Here is a 24,992-nt window from a genome sequence, read left to right as displayed (position 1 = left end):
ATCAAAAAGTGCACTGATCAAATCCGTATTAGGAGGATATGATTGATTGATTGATTGATTGATTGATTGATTTTATTTTATTTTTGAGACGGAGTCTCGCTCTGTCACCCAGGCTGGAGTGCAGTGGCCGGATCTCAGCTCACTGCAAGCTCCCCCTCCCGGGTTCACGCCATTCTCCTGCCTCAGCCTCCTGAGTAGCTGGGACTAGAGGCGCCCGCCACCTCGCCCGGCTAGTTTTTTGTATTTTTTTAGTAGAGATGGGGTTTCACCGTGTTAGCCAGGATGGTCTACGATCTCCTGACCTCGTGATCCGCCCGTCTCGGCCTCCCAAAGTGCTGGGATTACAGGCTTGAGCCACCGCGCCCGGCCTAGGAGGATATGATTTAATCAGTGTACCGTTGAAATTCCCCCACACCCCTCCCCGCGACTACCCTGTCTCCCACTTCTCATTGGCCAGTAACTTTCCAACACAGGCCCAGTGGCAAAGACAGCCAGCCTTTCCCTGCCTGGCTGGTCAGAGTTTCCTTCTGAAAGAAGCAAAAGGCTCAGCTCCAGCTTTCGGGCTTAACTGCTCAGCAAGGCAAGTCAAAGTCCCTGTGGCTGGCCCAGAGGGCCTGGTAGCTGGAGAAGCTGGATGGCGAAGCATAGGTACCAGCTTTCACCACAAGGAGGACAGCGCCCTCTGCTGGCAGTATCCTGAAGGGTCAATTCACCGGGCTTCTGGTCCCCGCAAAGTTTTGGTCTGTGGTGCTGATACAGAACAAATATGGTGAGCTCATTCTTGCCCTCTGGAGAAATAACGATATGGAAGGGAGAAAAACTGGGGCAAGAAGACCGAGGGGAGATAGAAGGTCCATTGCAGGAAGTGTGGCCTTATTTTGGGGGTTCTCCTGATCTGGCAAGGACGAGCACAAAAGCCTCATATTTATTTCCCCATGGAAAAACCCAGCACACAGCCGAAGTCCAGTTTAATGGGAAGATGGCAGATGCCCCTACTCCCGCCCCCGTGCTCCCCACGCCCAGCCGGGCTGGGGGTGCTTTGTTTGAAATACACAATTCCCATTGGCTTAATGGTTATGTTGGCTGTGTTTCTTTTTTTTTTTTTTTTGAGACGGGGGTCTCACTCTGTCACCCAGGCTGGAGTGCTGGAGTGTATTGGCGCAATCTCGGCTCACTGCAACCTTCGCCTCCCAGACTCGTGATCCTCCTACTTCAGCCTCCCAAATAGCTGTTTCTAAGAATACCACAATGGAATAATGCAATAGGGTCCGTACAGGGCAAAAGGCAGAAATTAGTTGCTTCCATCCAGAACATGTCTCTGGGTGTGTTTGCTAGGCTGAAGACCTTGGAGCAGAGGCCCTGCCCACTGTGTTCAAAGGGGCAAAGCAAAGCATAATGTTAGAACCCGCAAAGGCCTCAGTAGGAGCCCCATGTGTTTTTTATAAAAAGGCATAATGTGAGCATTGTTCTGTGCTCAATAGCACAACTGTTATAACAAATGCTTTTGGTATGAATATGACCATTTAAAATCCCCAACCAGTTGCACTTGATGACAACACGCATCAGAAAACAAGCCCAGGAGCAGAGATTTCTCACTTGGGGGTCAGTTGGATTTAAATGCACATAAACATGCCATTTAATGTGCCCAACTTCCAAAAACACACTGAATATTTGTGGAACAATGTTCTTGGCCCCAGCATTTGTAGCTACAAAGGCTGAAGCAGATTTTAACGTGTGTATCTGAGAAGCTAACTTTGATTCTGTATACATGGGGTGGATGCACAAATTGAGGAGTTCTATGTGTCATACCACTCCAGCCCCTAACTTCCCACTACCAACCATGGCCCACCTTCAGATTACAACCACTGCTATGTCTCCAGGTCCTTAGTCCCAGCATGGAAGGTCTTGAGATCTCCCACCCCTCACCTTCAGCTCCCACCCTTGACTGCCTGCCTCAGGCCTGGCTAACCCAGTGGGGTCTCTGAAAGAGAGGAGGATAAACAGTGTTGATAACATAACTGGAAGAAGACAGTGCTTTCTGGGTCTTGGAATGAGTGTCCCCGGATGTTCAAGTATACTGAATATTTGTCAGGGCATTTAGGCAGCAGAGCATCTGAGCCCATTTCAGTAGCATGAGTCCTGAAAGGAGACAGGACTCCTACTTTCACTACTGAAGCTGGGATGTTGGCTAGAAACCAGCCACGGAATCCGGACTCAGCCAATCAGACCTAGGCCTTTGTGGCTGTGACACAGTCACTGGAACAGTTAGGAAATATTGGTGACAGTGGAGCTGAAAACCCAGTATTCCCCTGGTCCCTCCTGTTTTCAAGCCAGGTTCTCCAGGCTAACTAGACATTGGCAGGGTTGACTGATATTCCGCCAGCAAATCCCTATTCTGCTCTAGTCAGCCAGGGCTGGTGACTGTGTAAACAAGACCCCTCTCACTCCTCCCACAGCTGTGCTGAAGGTGACACACACACTTCTCTTAACAATTTTTATTGAAGAAAAAATAGGCTGTTTTGCACCTTAAGTGCTCCTCTATCTTCTCTCCTCCCTCCAACCAACCCCTGCCAGCCCCACACTCTCATCACAAAATGGGGGAACACTGCAGTTTTTAAGATCCATAAATTAATTACCAAATAAGACCTGGGCGAGGTCACATGAGAACACTTTGGAGGAGTATCTTAGAGAGGCCTGGCCTGGGTCCTCCCCAATCCCTCAAGGGAAAAGCAGAGAATAAATCAGCATCACCCCACTTATGTGGTGAGAGGTAGGGGCGGTGCTCCCCACCCTCTCCACCTATAACTAGGTAAGGAGAAGAGGGAAGGGCGGCTGAACTGGAGGACAGGTCCCTGGGGGCCGGGCAGGGCTGGGAGACGGGGCATGATGACCAAGGTCGTCCCTGATGGCGTCCAGTTGGTCCTGAAGGAGGCGGATGCGCTCGTCCAGGCTGCGCTGCTGGGCCAGGACGGCGGCCTTGCCGGCCAGCAGGGCGCAATAGGCGCGCAGCTCCTCCACGGGCAGAGCTCGCACCAGCACCTCCCGCACCGCCCGCTCGCGCCGCGCCACGTTGTCCTTCAGCTCCTTGGCGTCCTCCTCCTGCCGCTGCAGTAGCCGGAGGCGCTGCAGCAGGGAGGCCTGGAGCCGTAGGAAGAGGAGCCGTGAGCCAGGCGAGGGCGCCGCCGCTCCCGGAATGGTTCCAGCTGGAGGCAGCAGGCCCCTCACTGCCCTACTCCCTTGCAACCTGAATCCCTTTTACCTGCTCATCAGGGTCGCTGGCTGAGGCCGCCCGGGCCAGGGCGCGGCGCACGCGCGCCAGGCGACTGCCCAGCAGCAGCAGGAGGCCAAGCACGCGCTCTAGGTCGGCCATGAACCGGCTGAACCGCTCCAGCTCCCGAGGGGCACAGGCCTGGCGCACTGCAGCCTCCAGAGCCGCTTGGCGCCTGGCCCACGCTTGGGCCTCCCCCCGCAGCCGCTCCTGCTCCGTGTGAAGGTCCTGAAGCATCTTTTGGAGGAGGGCGGCCAGCTCCACCTGCAGGGAAGGCTCAAGGCTGGGGCCAGGCTCACGACTTCTCTGTCCAGGCTCTGGGCTTCTACCCACCCCCAGCCTCCACCAGCCCCTCTCCACTCACTTTCTTGCCCTGGATGCTGTTGTTTGGTGCAAGGAGCCCCTGGCCACATGGCTGGTCAGGCACAGGGTGGGTGGCAGGGTTTTCAAGCCTTGTCTCCTCCTGAGGAGCTGGCAGGAGCTGGGTGAAGCTGAACTGATAGGACCTGGGAACAAAGCCAGAGCTCCCTGGGTTTCCTGTCCCCGACTTCAGGGGCTCAGTGTCCAGAATCCCCGGTACCCCTCACTCACCCTGGCTCAAAAGTACTGGCAGCCTCCTCTCCAGCCTCCCCACAGGCAGGCGGCATTGCAGCCCGGACCTCTGCTAAAGGAATCAGCCCATCCAGCAGGCCCAGGGGTGGCTCTGGGCTGGGCTGGGAAGCAAGAGGGTCAAGTAGAGAGGGATCTAATCTGGCCAGCTCCTGAACCAGTTCCCCGAGGCACTGACTGGGCCATGGGGGCCTGGAACCAGGCTGGCCAGTGCCCCTATCCAGGGCAGTTTTGTGAGGGGGACCTGGAGTATCATTGCCTGAAAGTCCCAAGGCATCAACTGGAAGAGGTTTGAGGAGGTCACTCTCTGCAGCTGTAGGGGGATTGGTGGTCAGTCCAGTGGGGTCAACAGTTGAGATGTTATCATTTGCAGTCCCAGTGGGGATGTGGCTTGTGGGCCTGGAAATACCTACAGAACCATTCACCCCCTGCCAGCAGTCATCTGCCCCTGCGGTTCCTGGACACTCATGGAGCGGGTACTCTGGAGGGACTGCAGCCTGGCCAGTTCTTTGGCCTAAGCCAGTTCCATACTGCTGGTCAGAGGCATGGACACTGGAAGCAGAAAAGACACTGAATCAGAAAAAGCTCCAGCCACAAACAAATGGTGTCCTCCAAGGGCCATCTGTCCCTGCCCCCATCACCTGGACTCCCAGGCTCCAGCTAGGAGAGCGTACCCCTCTAGCGTTTTGTAGATGTGTCAGGGGCATGCCTCATGATGCTTGGAAGTGAGAGGGAATTACCTGGCTGGGGGCCCCTGGGAGGCATGGGGGTCTGGTGGTGATCTCATTCTGACCAGCGGGGCCTCTTCTAGGAACACTTCATCAGGAAGGGAGGGGAGCCGGGCATGCACAATGCAGGTCTCTGAGACCCTCTGCTCACCATCAGCAGGGCTGCTCTGGGGTACCTCTGCAGGATACACCACTGCTGCCTCCTTCTGAGGCAAGAACCTGGAGGCAGGGACCCCGCAGTTACCACAGTGAAAGGAAGGAAGCTCTCGGTGTTGCACCAGGGAGACAGTAGGGTGTTTGCAAAAGAACCAGAAGGCTCAGACTGAGGTTAGGTAGGAAGCCCTTTCATTTTTTGGGCAAAAGCTATGCAAGCTGCCTCCCCCCAACTTGGTCCAGAGTGGTCTATGTCTCTCACCTGGAAAATCTGGTCTGAAACAATGGTCTGGGGGTTTCTGCTCCTTGGGGAACAGCCTGGAAGGGTGAACAGTCGACTGAAATGTGGCTCAAGTTTTGTTTCCCAGATGCTTCCCCTACCAGCCTGCATTTCCTGACTTCCATACCTGGACAATGGGTATGGTCCCTTCTGATCCTCCCCAGGAACCCAACACTTCGCCCGAAGCGCTCCGACTCCGACTGGCGGGCCCGTAGGCATCACCAAGCTTCAAGGACCCGGAGTCTGGGTCTGTCGAGCCTTGGGGCTGCGTCTCTGGCAGCCATCCGACCTGGTGATCAAACTTAGCCAGCGCCGGATGCTGGAACTCCAAGGGCTCAGGTCCCGGGAGGCCAGAGCTGCAGCAGGCCTCACCCAGGCATTCCCCCGCCGGCCCACCGCCCCGACCCACACTATCCAGCTTTCCTGGCTCCGAGAAGCACCACTTCCGCTGCTGGTTGGCTAGGGGACCCCGGCTGGCAGTTCCTGGCGCGGGAGCCCGGGACCGCGCCGGCTCCCCCTCCCCACCGCCCGGGTGGCTGAGCGAGGCCGAGCGCGGGTGAGTCGCCGGGGGCCGCGCTGGGACAGTGGGTCGCAGGCGGGCAGGCAGGCTCATGCGGAGCTCCTTGCGCTGGAACGACGTCGCCCGTAGCACTCGCCGCTGCGCGCCCTGCAGCCGCTGGCGGTAGGCAGCCCTCGAGGCCGGCGGGCTGGGCGGCTCGGCATCCCGCGTCGCGGCCTTCGCCTCCGCAGCCAGCGCGTACAGCAGCGGGGTGGCCTGCCTGTTCAGTGGCCCCAGGGTCCCCGGGACCTCTGGTGACTGCGGCCCACTGTGGGCGGCGACCGCAGGCCGGGCCCGAGGGGATGTAGAAAGGGCAGCGTCGGGTGGAGCGGGGCCCAGGCCGCCAGAAACCACGCGCACGTAGTCCCAGTCTAGGTAAGGAAGGAGGTCTGTCCCCGGCGATGGCGTGCGCGGCTCGGGGCCGCTGGAGGCTGCGGAGAAAGAGCTGTAGGCCGAGTCCCCGCGCATGGACAGATGCCAAAGGTCCAGGCCGCTAGTGGACGAGGCCGGAGAGGCGCGGTTGCCCCCAGGACCCAGCGCCTCCATGGCTCCGCAGATGAGTGCTGAGGCTGGCTGGCTGCGTAGGTCCTGGGAAAACACAGATGTGGTGCTGGATGAGGAGCACCGGGTGAGGGCTGGGACAGCCTGCTGGCCCTGCCACCATGGACGGCCAGACGCTTACACTTCCCCTCCCTGGTCACACCGTCACAAGCGCTGGCGTCCCCCAGTTTTTGGCAGAGTCACCTTGGGATCAGAGGTGGCAGAAGAAGTAGGACCAGTCCCAGGGAGCACCTCTGAAGGTTGGGGGCCCAACTCAGGGGAAGGAATTGGGACCAGCTCATTCCCTGCCAGGCTCCCCTTGCCCACAAGCAGCCCTTACCCTGAGACCTCCTGGAATGCTGAGAAGGTACCCATGTTCCTTTCCTCCCCAACCCTGTTCCACCCAGGCTGCTTCCTGGCTGCTCTGTTGGCTTCTTTATGTGATCTTTCCCTGATAAACAATGGTCAAGAACACTCTTGAGACCTCAGGGGAGCTAAGAAGGGGTGGGGGAAGAGCCAGGGCAAGGGGCAGAGGTGGCTTCACAGCCTTCATCCCTCCCTCTGTGCCTGTTATGTTCCAGGTGCTTTATATAAATATTTATTTTGATCATCACAACTGCTGTCTGCATTTTACAGACGAGGACAATGAGGTTTTGAGGGGGGAAATGATTTGTCCAGGGCCACACAGCTGGGAAGTGGCAGAAACCTGCCTGGAATCCAGGCCTGCGTCCATGCTCACTGCAGCCAGAATCAATTTCCTAGAAGCAAGCCTCCTGAAAGGCAGTTTACCATCCCTCCTGCCCTGGCAATAGCCTGAATCTCCAAGGAAGCCCACACTCCACTACGGGAAAGTCACCCCTACCTCCCCACACACTATTAGCAGATTCCAAAATAATTTGGTCCCTACTTCTCAGACTCTGCCTTTTGTTTATGAATGATGGGCCGACCCCCATCTCTGCCCTGCTTCTATTCTTGCTTCTCCTGTAGGACTCAGCTTAGAGGTCTCCTCACCTTTTGGGATCCCTGCAGTGTGCTGAGCTGCCCCCATCACCCCACACTGTCCCTGTTGGCTTGCTTCTGATTCCCTCCTCCCATTCCCACCGGAGCTTACTGAGGACAGGCCCTGCTCTTCTTCATTGCTGCACTCTCAGTGCCCAGCAGAGTCCCTGGCGTATAGTCAATGTTAAACAAATATTTGGGCCGGGTGCAGTGGCTCACACTTGTAATCCCAGCACTTTGAGAGGCCAAGGTGAGTGGATCACTAGGTTAAGAGATCAAGACCATCCTGGCCAACATGGTGAAACCCCGTCTCTACTAAAAATACCAAAAATTAGCTGGGTGTGGTTGTGCATGCCTGTAGTCCCAGCTGCTTGGGAGGCTGAGGCAGGAGAATTGCTTGAACCTGGGAGGCAGAGGTTGTAGTGAGCCAAGATCACACCACTGCGCTCCAGCCTGGCAACAGAGTGAGACTCCGTCTCAAAACAAAACAAAACAAAACCCCAAATATTTGCTGAATGTCAAGGGAAATAACAGATTTGCAGGGAGTAGATATAGGGGTAGCCTTGGTGGAGAAGGAAGAGAGCTCCTTAGCTTCTGCACACCCTTCTTCCCTCCCTATTAGTCTTTTCTGGGGAAGAGGACAGAATGGGTGAAGCACTTGCCACCATAGACACTGGCCAGGTTCCTCATGCAATATGAGGTACAAACAGAGCAGGCAAGCACAGCTTGGGGCAGGTCTGACCAGAAATCGATCCCTTCTGGTCCTGGGATGGGGATCAAGGGTAAGAGTTGAGTGGGTGTGCCTGGGTCAGGGCAAGAGCAATTTTGAGGCTTGGGAAAGGGCAATGTTGAGGCTTGGGGCTCCCTATGAACTATGGAGACTTTGGGGGGCTGGCCTGTGTTCTCTGAGCTGCTTGGTAGGGAATGCAGAGCAGGGTGATTTGTGGCTAGGCTGAGGACCAAAAAGCAGGCTTATCTGAGCCTCCTAGACACTATTTGGAGCTCAGAGTCACCCTCCACCCACATCCCTGAGGCCCAGGATGTTACAGATTGCTGGTTAGGGCAAGTACAGGGGTTAGTGGTAGGAGGATATGGTGTTTCCTAAAAGGGAAAGGCAGTACCTACAACATTCCCAGGAGAGGATCTCAGCAGACCTAGGACCAGAACATCTTGATGTCACCCACCTGGGGGCATCTGTATATGCCTACTAAGCCCAGGAAGTTAGCCCTCACACTTAGGGTTGGGGACCTCTTTTGCAAAGTATTTCCACTCTAAACTTCAGGAGGACGAGAAACTACTCTGAGTAGCAGCTCCCGGGAGGACAGTCACCTCATCTAGGAAGCCCAGCCGACTGCTCAGACATTATTAGCCCCTTCTCCTCCTACTCTTTCTGAGTTCAGCTTGGGAGCACTAGCTCATGCCACCCATCGTGTCCATTTTGGCTTCCTGCAGGTCTTGAAAATCGATGAAAATCTATCTTATTTGTGAGTTACTGTGTTAAAGGATTCTGAATTCAGCAAATAAAAACAGCTTGAATGGGTGATAAAAATGTGTCTACACATCTGTTTCCTTATTGACTCCAACTTGCTGAAGATGCTTTTGCATCGGTGGCCCTATTAGGTTGATGTTCATGCAGGCTGCTCACAATGTGTTCTTTGCAGAACCTACCATGCTGAGGGGGCCCAGCTGCTTTGGTGTGTTTTGGGGGGTGGGGGTGGGGGGCTCGGCACAAAACCACAAGGCATTTTCACGATTGTCTGGCTGCAGGGAGCCTCTTGCAGTCCAGCCAGCCCCTGTGGCTGGGGGTAGCCCTATCTTAGGGGTCCCCACCTCAGTGGCAGTGGCAGTAGCACCGTGGGCTGGGCTGCCAAGCCTGTGCCTGCTGTTGAAAGGGAGTCCAGAGAAGAAGCTCTGCAGGCATTTTGCCAAGCCTCTCCAGAGCAGAGGGAGCAGCATGGACTCCCCGCTAGAAAGCCACCAGATTGGAGTCCTGGGAGGGGGAGTTGGGGTGGGTATTTGATGTATACTTATCACCTGAATGAAGGAGTCAGAGAGGAAGAGGAGACAAAGATGAGTTTGGCCTTCAAAGCTAGGGTCTGGCAGGTGGAGGCACCATTCTGAAAGGAGGAGCTGGGGCTGGGGAATGGTCAAGGGGGCCAGTGCTCCTTCAGTCTGGGCTTAATGGTGTCTGTGACAAGTCTGGCAGCAGTTGGGATGTAGCTCTGGAGTTCAGCAGGGGAGGGTGGACCAGGCAAGACCCAGTTTTTTAGTTAGAGGTTACTGGGGAAATAGCTGAAGACAGTTTCTGGTGGATAAAATCACACCAAGGCAATGGGAACAGATCCAGGTAAGGCGACCGAGGAGGCACAGGAGAACGGACAGCCTCAAATACAACGAATGATCAGGATTTGAATCATACCTCCCTCAAGGCCACCTCACATCTGACTTCTCTGTGGAGGGGCTGTCCAGGTCGCCCCTCCTGAGGGGTCCTCCCCTCAGTACTGGGCTCACTGTGTAGGCGCTGTCTCCCTCTCAGACTGAGTTCCTGGGTCCTGGACCACGTCTCAAACCCCAGTACCCGCGGCTAGGTCTGGCTAGGCGGACGTTCTGGGAACTTCACTGGCTCTCCCTGTTCCCAGCGTCCCCCTATTCTCCAGCCTGTTAGCGCTGACAGCGCACCCCACGCAGTATCCGCGCTCCGAGTGTGCGGCTGGTTTACAGGCTCATCGGTCGCTGCAAACCAGATGCAGAGTCTCCGGAGACCCGAGCTCCGTGCCATGCACAGGAAATGCAGGAAGCTGGCGACAAGCGGGGAGAGGCGGCCCCGGATGTGGACAGACCCGGTTACCTGGGGTTCAAGCTCTGGGAGCCTAGGCACGGCAGGGAGAGACGCGCAGGCCCTCGCGGCCGCAGGGGGCAGCAGAGACACGCGGAGCTGCGCTACAGCCGATGGCCGCAGCCCCGCGCAGTTCTTGGCCTTTCTCGTTGGGTTCACCGTTGGGGAAGGATCGCGCGCAGAGCACAGCGCGAGCCCGGGAGGGAAGGACTCGGCTTCTCCAGATGCTTGGCGACAAAGGGCAGGAGCGGAGGGTGGCGGAGGAAGACCGCGCTGCACGCTGGGGCCACATGCGGCGACCCCGCAGGCATACGCGGCACCCCCGACGGCGCCCCTGATCCTCGCCGCCAGCTAAGAGGGGGCCGCGTCTCCGCCCCACAGCTCTGCAGCTGGGAGAGGCGCGCTGGGGTCCGACTCCACGCGAGCAACCCGACGCGCGCCGAGCCTGACACGTCCCGACCGAAGACGCCCGGGATGCCTCGCGACCACCGCCTTGCCACCCGCTCCTCAACTGGTCCGCCCGCAGCCCTGCTGGCCTCCCCAGGGAAGCGGATCCCGCCGCCCGCTCCCCGCTCCCGCGCCCCCGCCCCCGCTGAGTACCTGAGGCTCCAGCCGAGAAGAGCTCCTGGGCACTCGCGGCCGCTCGGTGACATCAGAGCCCCGGGCTCCGACTCCGACCCCACCTCCAGGCTCCGGCTGCGGCCGGAGGGGAGGCGCCACGTCCGGCCGAGGGGGCGGGAGCCGCCGCCTCTCGGTAGCGTCCGCGGGCCGGCCCAGTTCCAGGCCTGAGAAGTGGACAGTGCGTTCCCGCGCGGGGTGGCCTCTTGCCCTAGGCCGGAGAAACCTGAGCGAGGGGGTGGGAGGGCGACTACCGCGACCGCCCACCGGCCTCCAGCGCATCCTCAGCGCCCGTGATGCTGAGGGGGCCGGGTCCCTGGGGGCCTGACACCTCCCTCGGTAGGGAGGTCCGGGGCGGGCCCTCAGTTGCCTGACTGCTACCCGCTTTCCTCTCCGAGCCCAGCCAAGAAAACAGAGTTGCCAGGGCCTCGTGCCTCCCACCTGCTGAGTAACTCGCCCCTTGATCAACTCTTCCCTCAGACCCCCATTTCCAAAACGCTTCCAGCTCTTTGACTCCCACCATGGACTCTTGTGTCCTGTTCCTGTCCCATTTCTTTCCATTTCTCCCACTACCCCGCATGGTCGGGGCCCTCCAGCCTGCTACCAGGGTTGGGGGTGGGGGGCGGAGCACGGGGAAGCCCCTGTACTTGTATGCACCTTAGCTGTCCTGAGTGGGTCCTTAGGGAGCTGAACATATGCATACCCACTAAGGCTGGACGCTGGCGCTCGAGGCCCTCACCTTCCAGGATCTCCATTTTCCAAAGAACTCTGCCTGCACCTGCCACTGAGCTCTCCTTGCTGTGTTCTCAGGCTCCCCACTGCTCCTACTTTCCAAACTCTGTCCTGTGAATACCACTCTGCCAAGAAATCCTCCGTTCCTGAGAGGGGCTGGGGGCCCTTTGCTGAGCCTCTCCGGCTCTCAGGTCTCTGCCTTTGTCCTCCGCTGCCCTCCCCGTTCCACAGGATCAGCAGGGCTGGGCTCAGAGGCCGTGTCCTCCCATGGTAGTATCCTTGGCAAATAAAGGTTTATTGGTGTTAATAACCAGGACTCTGAACTCTGGCCAAGAGTCAAGGTTGCCACTTCCTAGGGACACTGGGAGCCTGAGGAACTCTTGGGTCTTCTGGGGGTTGGAGGCAGGAGACACCTGAGCCCGACTTCTGAGAGTGGTGCCTTCTGGGCCCTCCTCCTTCTTCAACACCATTGGGACTCAGGCATCAGCTTCAGCTGGAGCTCTAGGCTTTAAGACAGTGCCTCAGAACCTTTTGGCTTTGAAAGACTTTTGTTGTGTGTTTTGTTTTTTTGAGACAGAGTCTCCCTCTGTCGCCCGGGCTGGAGTGCAGTAGCCCAATCTCAGCTCACTGAAACCTCCACCTCCCGGGGTCAGGCAATTTTCCCTGCCTCAGCCTACATTTTTTACTTACATTTCTTGAAAACTATGGGGACACAGTGTCCAGAACAATACTATTAACCCACTCCACCCACCTACCCCTCACCTCTTGCACACACTATAGCAACTCTCTGCTGGGGACCTTGGGAACACAGTCCAGAGCGATTCTTATTAGCCCACTCCACGGACCTACCCCTCACCTCTTGCACACACTAAGCAACTCTACGCCTAAGTCCCCAGAAAACTGAAATCCTGCTTACCCATGTCTCTCTTAGCCTTTTCTGTTCTGAGAAAGAGAAAAGTAGTCCCTAACATCTGAAAGCCCCAGCTGGACCTTGGTGTTGCCAGAATTTGACCTGACATTCACAGCAAGGCCTTAGTGTCGTCCCATTGGACATAAGCCATTTCACAATACATCAACATGAGATAGGGCCATTCTTTAACTATGGTGGATCAAGACAAAAACAACAGCACTCTAATCATATCTAACACAGAAAAAGCATGAACATTGTCCAAGTCACAAAAATAACCTAATGTGAGTGCCTGCTGTCCTAGTTAATGTGAGTACCTGCTGTTTCTTTACCAATTGCAGCTTTAGCCTCACTCTAATCCTTCCCCCGTCTAGATAAGATTTATTAATATACCCAATCACAGAATTACTCTTGCTTCCTGACAGCATCCAGCACAAAGGAAAGTTCTGCTTCTTTAACCCTCTTGAAAACCACTAACACAAACCCAGATCCTATAAGTCCTTTCTAATGCTCTCTTCCTGAGATGGTCACATGGTTTCCCATGCTATGCGTCCTCCCTCACTTCAACAAGCAGTGAACCCAACTTGTTCAACTACAGGTGTGCTTGTGGTGGTCTTTGGCTGGAAGGCACTGACACTTCCTATCTCATTATTACAAAAGCACAGAGACTCTTGGAGAGGAGAAGGGGGAAGAAACTGCCACAAAGCTGGAGTCTCCCTTAGTGATAGTGGTTGGGGGGCTAGTGTGCATGGAGAAGGTGGAAACATGCACATCTTTTTCCAATACATAAAGAAAGATGTCTGCACCCTTCAGTATCTCAATACTTTCTCAGGCCTGGGAGAGTTCTTTTGAAGAGACCCTTAGATGGCTGTGTTTAGCTGGGATTAGAGCCACAGACCTTGCTGTTCCTGGCCCGGCCCTATATCAAGTAGCTGATAGGTGAGGAGGTGGTGGGCCTCCACTCCACAGTTTGGCACTTGTAATCTGAACTGATGACACCAAAGCAACTGCCCACCTCACAAGTCCCTTGCTTTGATGCCCACTCTCTTTGTTGGATATGGTTAATGTGATGTGATGATGAGTAGAATACTAAAGACCACTTCTTTAGTGCCAAGCACTGTGCTAAGTGCTCTATGTATCTTTTTAACCCTCTTACTCCTGAGAAGTAGGTATCAGTATAACCCCATTTTACAAGTGAGAAAGCTGGGACTTAGAGACATTACTTTGTCAAGGTCAGGTAGCTAATAAGCAGTAGAGGCAAAACTTAACCCCCTAATGTCGGGTTCCAAAGGCCATGCTGTCACGTGAACCGTAAAGAACTGTATGTTGTGGATGCCAATGCAGGCTTCCTAGGAGAGCAGGATTTGGACTTCAGATTGAGCAGAACTAGGAAGTGAGCAGGAAAGATGAGATGGTAGCAGCAGCGAGACTCCAATCAGGACTTCCCCATCTCTGTGTGTCCCCAACAGTCCAACACATATGAGGGCTTAGTTTCATGTATGATTTCCAGGGGTTTACTGTAAATTACTTATAGAAACATTTCTTTGTTTGTACCTTTTTTTTTTTTTTTTAAATAGAGATGGAGCTGGGTGTAATGGCTCACAGCTGTAATCCCAGCACTTTGGGAAGCTGAGGTGGGAAGATCACTTGAGGCCAGGAATTCAGGACCAGACTGGGCAACACAGTGAGACACAGTCTCTACCAAAACAATTTTTTTTTTTTTTTAAGTAAGAGTCTCACTCTGTCACCCAGGCTGGAGTGCAATAACACGATCTCAGCTCACTGCAACTTCCGCTTCCTGGGATCAAGTGATTCTCATGTCTCAGCCTTCCAAGTAGCTGGAATTACAGGGTTGTGCCACCACACCTGGCTAATTTTTTATTTTTAGTAGAGATGGGGTTTCACTGTGTTGCCTGACCAGGCTGGTCTGAACCCCTGACCTCAGGTGATCCACCCTCCTCGGCTTCCCAAAGTGCTGGGATTACAGGCATGAGCCACCATGCCCGAACTTCACCTTTATTTTTTTCAATTGAAAGTATATCTTAGAATTTATTCAAAGTCAGTTCATAGGTGTTTTTTTTTTTTTTTTTTTTTTTTAAAGACAGGCACACAGCTATCTACTGCATGGGCACAAATAAATTGGGTTAAATAACCCTATTCTTGGACATTTAGGTTAATCCAGCCTTTTGCTATTACTATTTTAGTAATGAATACCCTTGTTCATTTATTTTTGTTCACATTTGTAAGTCCACTTACAGGATACATTTCTAAAAGATGAATTGGTGGGTTAAAGTGATGTTAGTAGATAAGATAATCACGAAAAAATTTTCCACCTCCCAAGCTTTTCTACAATGTGACTTTGCCACTACTCTACCCAGAAGAGGTGAGGTCTATTTCTCCATCCTCTTGGATGTGAGCTTAGGGGTGACAATAACTGCTTTGACCAATAGAATGTAGCAGAAGGTATGCTGGGCTAGTTCTGGACATAGCCTTTAACTGGCCTGGTAGCTTCCACTTCCTGCCTCTTAGTAGTGCAACTACTCTGAGACCATTAAGCTATGAGAAATACAAGCCATATGGAGAAGCCAAGAGTATGAGATAGCATGTGGAGAGGGGAAAGAGAGGCCAAGGAGCACTTAGGCATCGGACAGGCAAGTAACCAAGCCATCTTGGAAGTAAATCCTGCAGTGTCAGCCACTCCCACTGACACCATACTGATCAGAGAAGAATTCCTCAGCCTAGCTTTTCCTGAATTTCTGACCCTCAAAAACATGAGCACAATAATTATAAAAGTGCAAACTACTAAGTTTGGGGGTAGTTTGTTACATGGTAATAGACAACTGTAACAGGGTACATGAATTTTCTATTTTGATTGATATTGTCAAATCACTTACAAAGAGGCTATACCAAATTACATTCCCATAAAAAATGTATGCAAGTGCACTGAGATGGTTTAGATCTATGTCCCCACCCAAATCTCATGTTCGGTTGTAATCCTCAATATTGAAGGTGGGTCCTAGTGGGAGGCAATTGGATCATGGGGGCAGTTTCATTATAAATGGTTTAGCACTTCCCTGTTGGTCATGATAGTGAGTGAGATCTGGTCATTTAAAAGTGTGTGGCACCCACCCCTCCCCTCTCTTGCTTCTGCTCTGGCCATGTAAAAGGTACCTGCTTCCCCTTTGCCTTCCACCATGATTGTAAGTTTCCTGAGGCCTCCTCAGAAGTGGAAACCTGTGTTTCCTGTACAGCCTGCAGAACCATGAGCCAATTAAACCTCTTTTCTTTATTAATTACCCAGTATCAGGTATTTATTTCCAGCAGTGTGAGATCGCACTAATACACTCACTAACACAGTACATTATCAAACTCTTTTTTTAGACAGGGTCTTGCTGTATTGCTCAGGCTGGATTTGAACTCCCAGGCTCAAGTGACTCTCCTGCCTCTGCCTCCCCAGTAGCTGGGACTACAGGTGCACACCACTGTGCCTGGCCTCTTTAGCTTTTAAAGTGCAGTGGACCATCCTGGCAGCCTTAGTCCAGGTCAGAGTGTGTAAGTGTTCCCAGTGCCACCGAGACTTGGAGTGATCCCCTTTGCCCACCAGTCTTGGTGGGACCAACCCCTGCCCTCTGGGGACTCAAGTTTCCCTTCTGCAGAATGAGTGTTGTGGCCAGCAGCTCCTGGGCCTGTCCCCTGCAAGCAGCCCACTGCTGCAGGCACATGCCACCACGCCTAGTGCATTATCCAACTTTTGGATCTCTGAAATCTGAAAGGTAAAAATATCTGTCTTAATTTATATTGCATATATTGTAAATGAGACTACACACCATTTTGTGTATTTTAAAGCCATTTGCATGTGATCTGGGATCTACCAATTTTCTTTGCTCACTTTTCTATTAGATTATTGGTCTTAATGATTTGTAAAACCTCTTTAGGGCTGGGCACAGTGGCTCCTGCCTGTAATCCTAGTAGCATTTTGGGAAGCCGAGGTGGGCAGATTGCTTGAGCCCAGGAGTTGGAGACCAGCCTGTCTCTACAAAAGATATAAAAATTAGTTGGACATGGTAGCACATGCATGTAGTTCTAGCTACTCCAGGGAGCTGAGGCAGAGGATCCCCTGAGCCCAGGAGGTTGAGGCTGCAGTTAGACATAATTGTGCCACTGCATTCCAGCCTGAGTGACAGAGTGAGACCCTGTCTCAAAAAAAAAAAAAAAAAAATGACCTCCTTATATGTTAAGGCAATTAACAGTTTTTTCGTATGTGTGGCAAATATTCTTCCAAGTTTGTGTCTTTTGATTTTGTGTGTGATAACAGTGGATCTGTACAGATGTATCTTTTTTTTTTTTTTTGAGATGGAATCTGGCTCTGTTGCCCAGGCTGGAGTGCAGTGGCCAGATCTTGGCTCACTGCAAGCTCCGCCTCCCGGGTTCACACCATTCTCCTGCCTCAGCCTCCCGAGTAGCTGGGACTACAGGCACCTGCCACCACACCTGGCTTATTTTTTGTGTTTTTAGTAGAGACGGGGTTTCACTGTGTTAGCCAGGATAGTTTCAATCTCCTGACTTCATGATCTGCCCACCTCGGCCTCCCAAAGTGCTGGGATTATAGGTGTAAGCCACTACACCTGGCCCAAATGTATCTTTCTTTTAGGCAGCAGCTACATAGCTGTCTCAGTACTTCAGAGACGGTAATGTACTGGTTAAAGTACATTAGAGGTCAGAAATCTTTCAACAAAATCATGTTTATTTTTAGAAATTCAACAAAACATGAATTATTGCTTATACACAAATGTCTACCTTAACTATAAATGTTCTTCTGGGGCAAGTTTGTTTGCTTTTTAATTATGCACTGAATTCACCACAGTTGTCTAAAGATAGGGCTTTATAGGAAAGTAGAAAGTGCACAAGAAGAAAGTGCAGGGAGAATGAAGCTTGCCTTCCCCGGTGGGACTCCTGACCGGCAGGGCCTCTTGGTGAGGCTGGGTGAGGGCTGACTGTTCCAGGGATTGAACCAGATTCCCTTTCAGATCAGCAGTTCCTGGAAAGGAGTGCTGGGCTGTCACTTTCCCATTGAGTACACATATGTCACCTTTTCCCTGCAGACATTGGGTGACACCCAGCCTTTGTTTGCTTTGGTCAGAATAACTTAACTTTTCTCCTCCAGCCTGGCCCCCAGCCCCAGGCCTGAAACCATTCCATCCTCGTGGTCTTCCTTCATTCAGATGTTACTCACACATCCTCGGACAAACGAGGATTCGTGAAAAAGATGGATACAGGCTGCTTCTTCTCTGCCAACTTCAGTGGGGCCCCGGACAGATAAGTGTGGGAAAATAAGCTTTTCCACTTTACTCTTCTAGTCCCCTAAGGTTCATTTTGGTTTTCAAGAAAAGAAACTATCTCAGGCTCTGAACTCGACCCCAAAAGCATTGCTCAGAGAAGGCAACAGCCTCCTCAGGCCCAGGAATGGCCAGACTGTCTCTTTTGTGTCCAGATCATAAAATGGGATGAGATGGTCTCTAAAAAGCCCCTCTCCTAAAACTGTGATTCTGTTTGCGCTAAGCCTCCCAGATTTCTGCTTGCTGAGGAGTCACCCAGAATATTCAATGGAAGAAAAATCCAATTGGCAAGCTCTGGGCCCCAGGCTGCACACAGAAGCTGCGTGATGGACTCAGTACGGAATTAGGTCACAGCATGCTATGTGCATGTGGATGAATTTTGGCTGGTGGCTCAGGAGACTGAGAATTCATGCCCTAAACATTCACCTAGAAAACATTCCTGATTTCAACTGGGCGTATCTGGTCAGTTACTCACACAGAGGACACTTTGTTCTAAAACCCTGGGGTTATGCCCAGCATTCATCACCGTCTGGGCACTGTGTTTATGGTCACATTTACCCCTGGCAGGGTCCTTAGGTCCTAGTTAGCAGCTTTCTCTACTTCAAGGGAAGCAGCAAGAAAAGTTAAAAAAACAAAACAAAAAACAACCTAGCAAGTTACTTTTGACTTTCCTAGCAAATCACCTAGCAAGATCAAATGGGAACGTGTCTGTTAACTGGATGACACCAAATGAATTATGGGGCAAAGCGCAACTGACAGCAACTGCCTGGGAGTGGCAGAGATGGATTTATAGACAGGCTCATTGCCCACCCTTGATTTCTCAAAATGAAACAGGGAGAGAAAGGTGTTCTTCAATTTGGTGTATCCCAGATATAGAAAACCAGTGAAGTAGGAAAGAGTGTGAGTTCCAAAGTATGGTGACTTCAGTTTGAATACCAGTAGCTGTATGAACCTGGAGATGTTCCCACCTTCCTGAACCTCCATTTCCTCATGTGTGAAAAGGGATACTACATACCTGCCAGATAAAGATTAAAGGAGATTTGATCACATAGAGTAGTGCCAGGCTCACTGTAGGCCACCAATAAGTGGTATTAGTTATCATTATTACTCACTTGAGTTTCTCCTAAGAAACACAATCTCAACAAAACCCTAGGCCCGATTTTCTCTCTAAGGACTGGTTTATCCACCTGGCATCTCCCATAGGTGTTGCTCATGCTGCTGGTAGCTTCTCTCCTAAGCTTTACTCACCATTCTGGCAAACAGGGCTGTAGTGAACACTTTCTTCATATTGTGTAAGTCTTGGGGAGACAGAACTTGCCTTCCTGCTTGGAAAGCCAGCCCAGTCATCGTACAGGCCTGAGACCTGGACTTAATCAATTTGATGCCTCTTCCAGAGGCTGGGACTCTTATATGAATAAAAGAGAGACACCGGGACAGGTAAGAAATGATCGCGAGTCAGGGGGCGCAAGGACAGTAGCAATCCCAGCCTGTCCCCTGCTCTTGCTGCGCAGCCTTCTTTACTTCTTGTTTATTTTCACAGCCTGGTTCTCCAGCCTTCTAGTCAATTCTGTGAACCACTAGGTCTCCTCCCAATACATTCCTTTTTTGAATGAGTCAGGCAGAGCTGCTTGCTATTGTTTGAAACGAAGAAGTTTCTAATGTGGAGCCAAGACACCTTTTTCACACTGCCAGGCAAAAGGAAAATTCAGCCAGATTTGGGTGTTGAAAGCTGCCCTTTCCCTGGGAAAAGCAACTACTAGCAAAGAGGGCAAGAGAGATTTCCATAGTTGCCCCAGGGTTCAGGGGAGGCAGTCTCTCTGCCCTTTGATGTTGCTGGAAATCCTCTAACAACGCTTATGCAATCTCAAAACTAGCAACTCAGGAAACAGGATAAAGCAGTGCAAGAGAAATACAAGGCAGGCAAGTTCCTGGTTCAAAGTCATAAACATTTGCCATAAAAATGAGAACAAGATTTCCCTCGATAAACAAAACAAAGGCAAGAAAATGTGGAGATTGGTTGCTTTTTCCTCTTCCTGTACTTAGGAGGGTTGACCTTGATTCTACCCTTTCTTTGCTCAACAGCATAGGCAAAAAGACTAAGCTGAAGTCAGGCGGGGGAGGAGACACAGGCTTCCATCCCATAGTTGCCCCAACAGGGGACTGGGTGTGTCCTGAAGTTTCCTTTTTTCTTCCTTTCCCTACCAGCAAATGTCCCTTATAAGGACCCATAATGATGCTGAGTTACATGACCCCTGAGCCAAGTATCATCACCTCATCAGTGAAGCCTTCTTTGATATCCCCAGGTAGAGTTCATTGTTCCTGGCCCTACATAATACTACATTGTAGAGTATGTGGTCATTTAGTTGTCTGTCTCCCTCACTAGACCTATAGTGAGTGCTTTGAAGGAAAGGACTATGCCTGGCAGTACCAGGCTCAGAAGTAATCTCAGAGTCTGTTGAATAAATGCATGTGGGAGACCTGACTTCATGTGAACAGCTGTGTTATTCCTCTATTCTGTGAGTTCACAGTTAATAGCAACATGCCAAGAATGGCCTTGGCCTCCAGGCCCCATATGTGTGTTGGTGCGAGGTATGGGAGTGGGAGAGTCCATGCAAACAGCATTTAAGGCACCAAATGGCCCTCCTAGGGAAGTGATTAAATTGAATAAAAGGACTTATTTAATTAGCAAGCAATTATTGAGTGTTCTTGTACCAATTGGCCCATACTTAAGGTAAGAGGCAGTGAACACATGTCCTAGGAGCCAGAAAGGAAATCAGCAGTACTCCTTCCACCTAGAGCCATTGCTGACAACCCCTCTCTGCCCTGGCATCAGTCAGGCCCTGATGGCTCTGTCATTGGGCAGACTCATTGTCAGCCCTCACTTGGGGAACTAACTTTTTTGTTTAACTTTTTTGAGGTTTTCTGGCAAAAACCAGAAAGCCTACTAGACAAATTCTAAGAGCTGTAACACTGGGAACTAACTTTTTTTTTTTTTTTTTTTTGAGACGGAGTCTCGCCCTGTTGCCCAGGCTGGAGTGCAGTGGTACGATCTCGGCTCACTGCCACCTCCGCCTCCTGGATTCAAGTGATTCTCCTGCCTCAGCCTTCCAAGTAGCTGGGATTACAGGCATGAGTCACCATGCCCGGCTAATTTTTTGTACTTTTGATAGAGACAGGGTTTCACCATGTTGGTCCCGAACTCCTGACCTCAAGTGATTCACCCTCCTTGAACCAACTTTTAAAGAAACATTAGACCCTGGGCCAGTCATTTCCTTCAGGTCGCCACACTTCCTATATCACTCTCTCCTCTTAGTGGTTTTGACAAAAAGATGTGACTTGTCATACCCTAAGAGGCTGCTTTCTTTTCAGAGCGGATTGCTTTGGTCACTCACTTGAGCACAGCAATGAGAGGTCTAGGGAGGTGCTGCCATGAATGGAAGCAAGGACTTTCAAGAGAGTTCATTTGGATCCTGTTCTTTTTTTTTTTTTTTTTTTTTTTTTTTTGAGGCAGAGTTTCACTCTTGTCGCCCAGGTTGGAGTGCAGTAGTGCAATCTCAGCTCACTGCAACTTCTGCTTCCTGGGTTCAAGTGATTCTCTCACCTCAGCTTCCTGAGTAGCAGAGATTACAGGCATGCACCACCACACCAGGCTAATTTTAGTATTTTTAGTGGAGACGGGTTTTCACCATGTTGGCCAGGTTGGTCTTGAACTCCTGACCTCAGGTGATCCACCCACCTCAGCCTCCCAAAGTGCTGGGATTACAGGCATGAGCCACCGTGCCTGGCCTGGATCCTCTTTCTTGGTTCTTAGGATTAGAATAATAACCTTTATTAGTGATGGTGGTAGGTCCTGGGTCCTGGTTTACAGTTATTCTGTGAACAAGGGTTCTTTTCAAAAAATGCCTGAAAAGGATTAAAAATAGACTGGGCACAGTGGCTCATGCCTGTAATCCCAGAACTTTGGGAAGCCAAGGCAGGCAGATCATCTGAGGTCGGGAGTTTGAGACCAGCCTGACCAACATGGAAAAACCTCGTCTCTACTAAAAATACAAAATTAGCCAGGTGTGGTGGCGCATGCCTGTAATCCCAGCTAGCTGGGAGGCTGAGGCAGAAGAATCACTTGAACCCAGGAGGTGGAGGTTATGGTGAGTCAAGATCTTGCCATTGCACTCCATCCTGGGCAACAAGAGGGAAACTCCATCTCAATAATGATAATAATAATAATGATGATGCCAAACTGCAACTCTCCGGTCTTCCTGAAATAGTGAATGCTTTCCCTAAATTAGATTTACCTCAGTATGCTTAACAGCTTACAATGCAACAAATAAAAAGACAAACAATTCAGTTTTAAAAACTAGACTAAGAATTTGAACAGGGAGAATTTGAATTTCTCGCAAGAAGATCTACAAATAGCCAATAAGCAGTAAAAAGGTGCTCAACCTCAAATTCAACTCAGAAGCACAATTAGGTACCACTTCATACCCACTAGAATGGCTATAAGAAAAAAAGTCAGATAGTAAGTATTAAGGAGGATATGAAAGAACCCTCACGCACTGCTGCTGGGAATGTAAAATGATACAACCGACTTGGAAAACTGCTTCTCAGTTCACCAAATGATTAAACAGTAAGTTACCATATGACCCAGCAATTCCACTCTTGGGTCTATACCCAAGAGAAATGAAAACATATGTTCATGTCAAAACCTGTATGTATGTTTATATCAGCATTATTCATAATAGCCAAAAAGTGGAAACAACCTAAATGGCCACCAACAGAATAATGAATAAACAAAATCTGTTATATCCATACAATGGAATATTATTTAGCCATAAAAAGAAATGAAGTGCTGACATGTACTGCAACATGTGGACCTCGAGAACATTATGCTAAGTGAAAGAAACCAGACAAAAACCCCACGTATTATTCCATGTATATGAAATGTCCAGAATGGGCAAATCCACAGAGAAAGAAGGGGTGAGAAGTGACTATTAAATAGTACGAGGCCTCTTTGGGTGATGACAGAAATGTTCATCTCTAGATAGTGGGATAATTATAAAATCTTATGACTAGGCTGGTGGCTCAAGCCTGAAATCCCAGCACTTTGGGAGGCTGAGGCATGAAGACTGCTTGAGCACAGGGGTTTCAGACCAGCCTGGCAACATAATGAGATGCTGTCTCTATTTTTAAAAAAAAATTTTTTTTTGGCCGGGAGCGGTGGCTCACGCCTGTAATCCCAGCGCTTTGGGAGGCCGAGGCGGGCGGATCACGATGAGATCGAGATCATCCTGGCTAACTCGGTGAAACCCCATCTCTACTGAAAATACAAAAAATTAGCCGGGCATGGTGGCGGGCGCCTGCAGTCCGAGCTACTCGGGAGGCTGAGACAGGAGAATGGTGTGAACCCGGGAGGCGGAGCTTGCAGTGAGCGGAGATCGCGCCACTGCACTCCAGCCTGGACTACAGAGCTAGACTCCGTCTCAGAAAAAAATAAAAAATAAATTTAAATCTTGTGACTATACTAAAGATAACTGAATTTTTATATATATATATTTTTTGTTTGTTTGTTTGAGACAGAGTCTCACCCTGTTGCCCAGGCTGGAGTGCAGTGGCACGTTCTCGGCTTACTGCAACCTCTGCCTCCCGAGTTCAAGCGATTTTCCTCCCTCAGTCTCCTGAGTAGCTGGGATTACAGGTGCCTGCTACCACGCCCAGTTAATTTTTTTGTATTTTTAGTAGAGATGGGGTTTCACCATGTTGGTCAGGATGGTCTTGAGCTCCAGACCTCATGATCTGCCCACCCCAGTCTCCCAAAGCGCTGGGATTACAGGGGTGAGCCACTGTGCCAGGCCTACACTTTTTTTTTTTAGATGGAGTTTCACTATTGTTGCCCAGGCTGGAGTGCAGTGGTGCGATCTCAGCTCGCTGAAACCGCCTCTCAGGTTCAAGCAATTCTCCTGCCTCATCCTCCCAAGTAGCTGGGATTATAGGTGCCTACCACATCTGGCTAACTTTTGTATTTTTAGTAGAGATGAGGTTTCACCATATTGGCCAGGCTGGTCTCAAACTCCTGACTTCAGGTGATCTGCCCGCCTCAGCCTCCCAAAGTGCTGGGATTACAGGTATGAACTACCATGCCCGGCCTGAATTTACACTTTAAAACAGTGAACTTTATGGTATGTTTTCCTCTGTGTGTGTGTGTGTGTATATATATGTATTCATGCATATATATACACACACACTTAAGAGTTGTCATTGACACTGACCTATTCTTTATTTTCTTATATATTTTTTTGGTGACAGAGTCTGCCCCCAGGCTGGAGTGCAGTGGCACGATCTCAGCTCACTACAACCTCTGCCTCCTGGGTTCAAGTGATTCTCGTGCCTCAGCCTCCCAAGAAGCCAAGATTACAGGCATGTGCTACCACACCTGGCTAATTTTTATATTTTTAGCAGAGACGGGATTTTGCCATATTGACCAGGCTGGTCTCGAACTCCTGGCCTCCAGCAATCCACCCAACTCCAAGCAGTGGAATTACAGGTGTGAGCCACCACACCTGGCCTGACATTGGCCCATTATTGCTCAAGGTCTTTACATACAAAGCAAGACATGGCTTCTAAGGGTTCTAACCACTCTGATGTTTTAAGCATGTGTCTACAAATGCAGAAAGCAAGCTCAAGTGCTCTTGTACTAAATTACTAATTCAGAGCACCTTCTGCTCATAGACCTAAAGATATCTTGCAAGCCACGTGATCTCAGGTTTATTTGTGGGCCACATGTTCAGATGTTCATGTGCCTGAAGATCACATGACTTTTAAAAAATTACCATTGTATGTAAATTAGTCTACTAATCATTAAAATTAAGAATCTTGGCCGGGCGCTGTGGCTCACATCTGTAATCCCAGCACTTTAGGAGGCCAAGGCGAGAGGGTCACCTGAGGTCAGGAGTCCAAGACCAGCCAGGCCAACATGGTGAAAACCCATTTCTACTAAAAATTCAAAAATTAGGCGAGTGTGGTGGTGGACTCTTGTAATCTCAGCTACTCAGGAGGGGGAGGCAGGAGAATAGCTTGAACTAAGGTGGCGGAGGTTGCAGTGAGCTGAGATTGCACTATTGCACTCCAGCCTGGATGCCCAAGGGTGAAACTCCATCTCAAAAAAAAAAAAAAAAAGAATGTTTGGCAGCAATACAAAAGGAGTCTGTTCAAAACTATATAGCCTAGTGATACCTGTTAACCAATTCTAATCTGATTTGATCATATAGTAATGAAAGTATTTACATTATCCTCAGAACCTATCAGGTCAAGGCATGTCCCAATCCTGACACCACATTTGAATTTATATGGTAGTTCTCAGCTTCATGTCAGCAGTTTCATGAAACAATAAGAACTTTGGCAGAACTAGGTCGAGGTCCTCTTGGTGGGCAGAG

At 50.8% G+C, this 24,992-nt stretch overlaps 1 protein-coding gene and 1 non-coding gene across 3 annotated transcripts; both read right to left on the bottom strand.

Moving 5' to 3' along the window:
* Positions 1–2,480: 2,480 nt before the first annotated feature.
* SHROOM1 (shroom family member 1) lies at positions 2,481–11,621 on the bottom strand. 2 transcript variants are annotated; one of them, XM_008014398.3, is made up of 8 exons: positions 10,573–11,621; positions 5,166–6,185; positions 5,021–5,076; positions 4,618–4,824; positions 3,860–4,429; positions 3,633–3,774; positions 3,260–3,532; positions 2,481–3,138 (listed from the first exon to the last, which is right to left on the bottom strand). In XM_008014398.3, the coding sequence occupies exons 1-8, from the start codon at positions 11,149–11,151 to the stop codon at positions 2,806–2,808; spliced, it is 3,180 nt and encodes a 1,059-aa protein (XP_008012589.3). In that variant the 5' UTR covers positions 11,152–11,621; the 3' UTR covers positions 2,481–2,805. The 2 variants fall into 2 exon arrangements, with proteins under 2 accessions (XP_008012589.3, XP_072866800.1); XM_073010699.1 differs by lacking the exon at positions 10,573–11,621 and adding an exon at positions 9,985–10,566.
* Positions 11,622–20,478: 8,857 nt separating this feature from the next.
* On the bottom strand, positions 20,479–20,538 carry LOC119618484 (U7 small nuclear RNA). The gene has a single exon (XR_005234782.1). It is a non-coding gene; the product is annotated as a U7 small nuclear RNA (small nuclear RNA).
* Positions 20,539–24,992: the final 4,454 nt, after the last annotated feature.

The sequence above is a fragment of the Chlorocebus sabaeus genome, chromosome 23 (assembly GCF_047675955.1).
Source record: "Chlorocebus sabaeus isolate Y175 chromosome 23, mChlSab1.0.hap1, whole genome shotgun sequence".
Classification (NCBI taxonomy): Eukaryota; Metazoa; Chordata; class Mammalia; order Primates; family Cercopithecidae; genus Chlorocebus; species Chlorocebus sabaeus.
Note: the sequence above shows the minus strand (reverse complement) of the source record. Positions and strands in the feature narration are given on the sequence as shown.

Coding starts and splice junctions, on each gene's coding strand:
- SHROOM1 (XM_008014398.3), bottom strand. CDS start 11,151: ATGGAAAGAAATGGGACAGGAACAGGACACAAGAGTCCATGGTGGGAG. Junction 5,077..5,165: donor GGACCATACCCATTGTCCAG/GTATGGAAGTCA, acceptor TCACCCTTCCAG/GCTGTTCCCCAAGGAGCAGA. Junction 4,430..4,617: donor TCCCAGGGGCCCCCAGCCAG/GTAATTCCCTCT, acceptor TTCTGCTTCCAG/TGTCCATGCCTCTGACCAGC.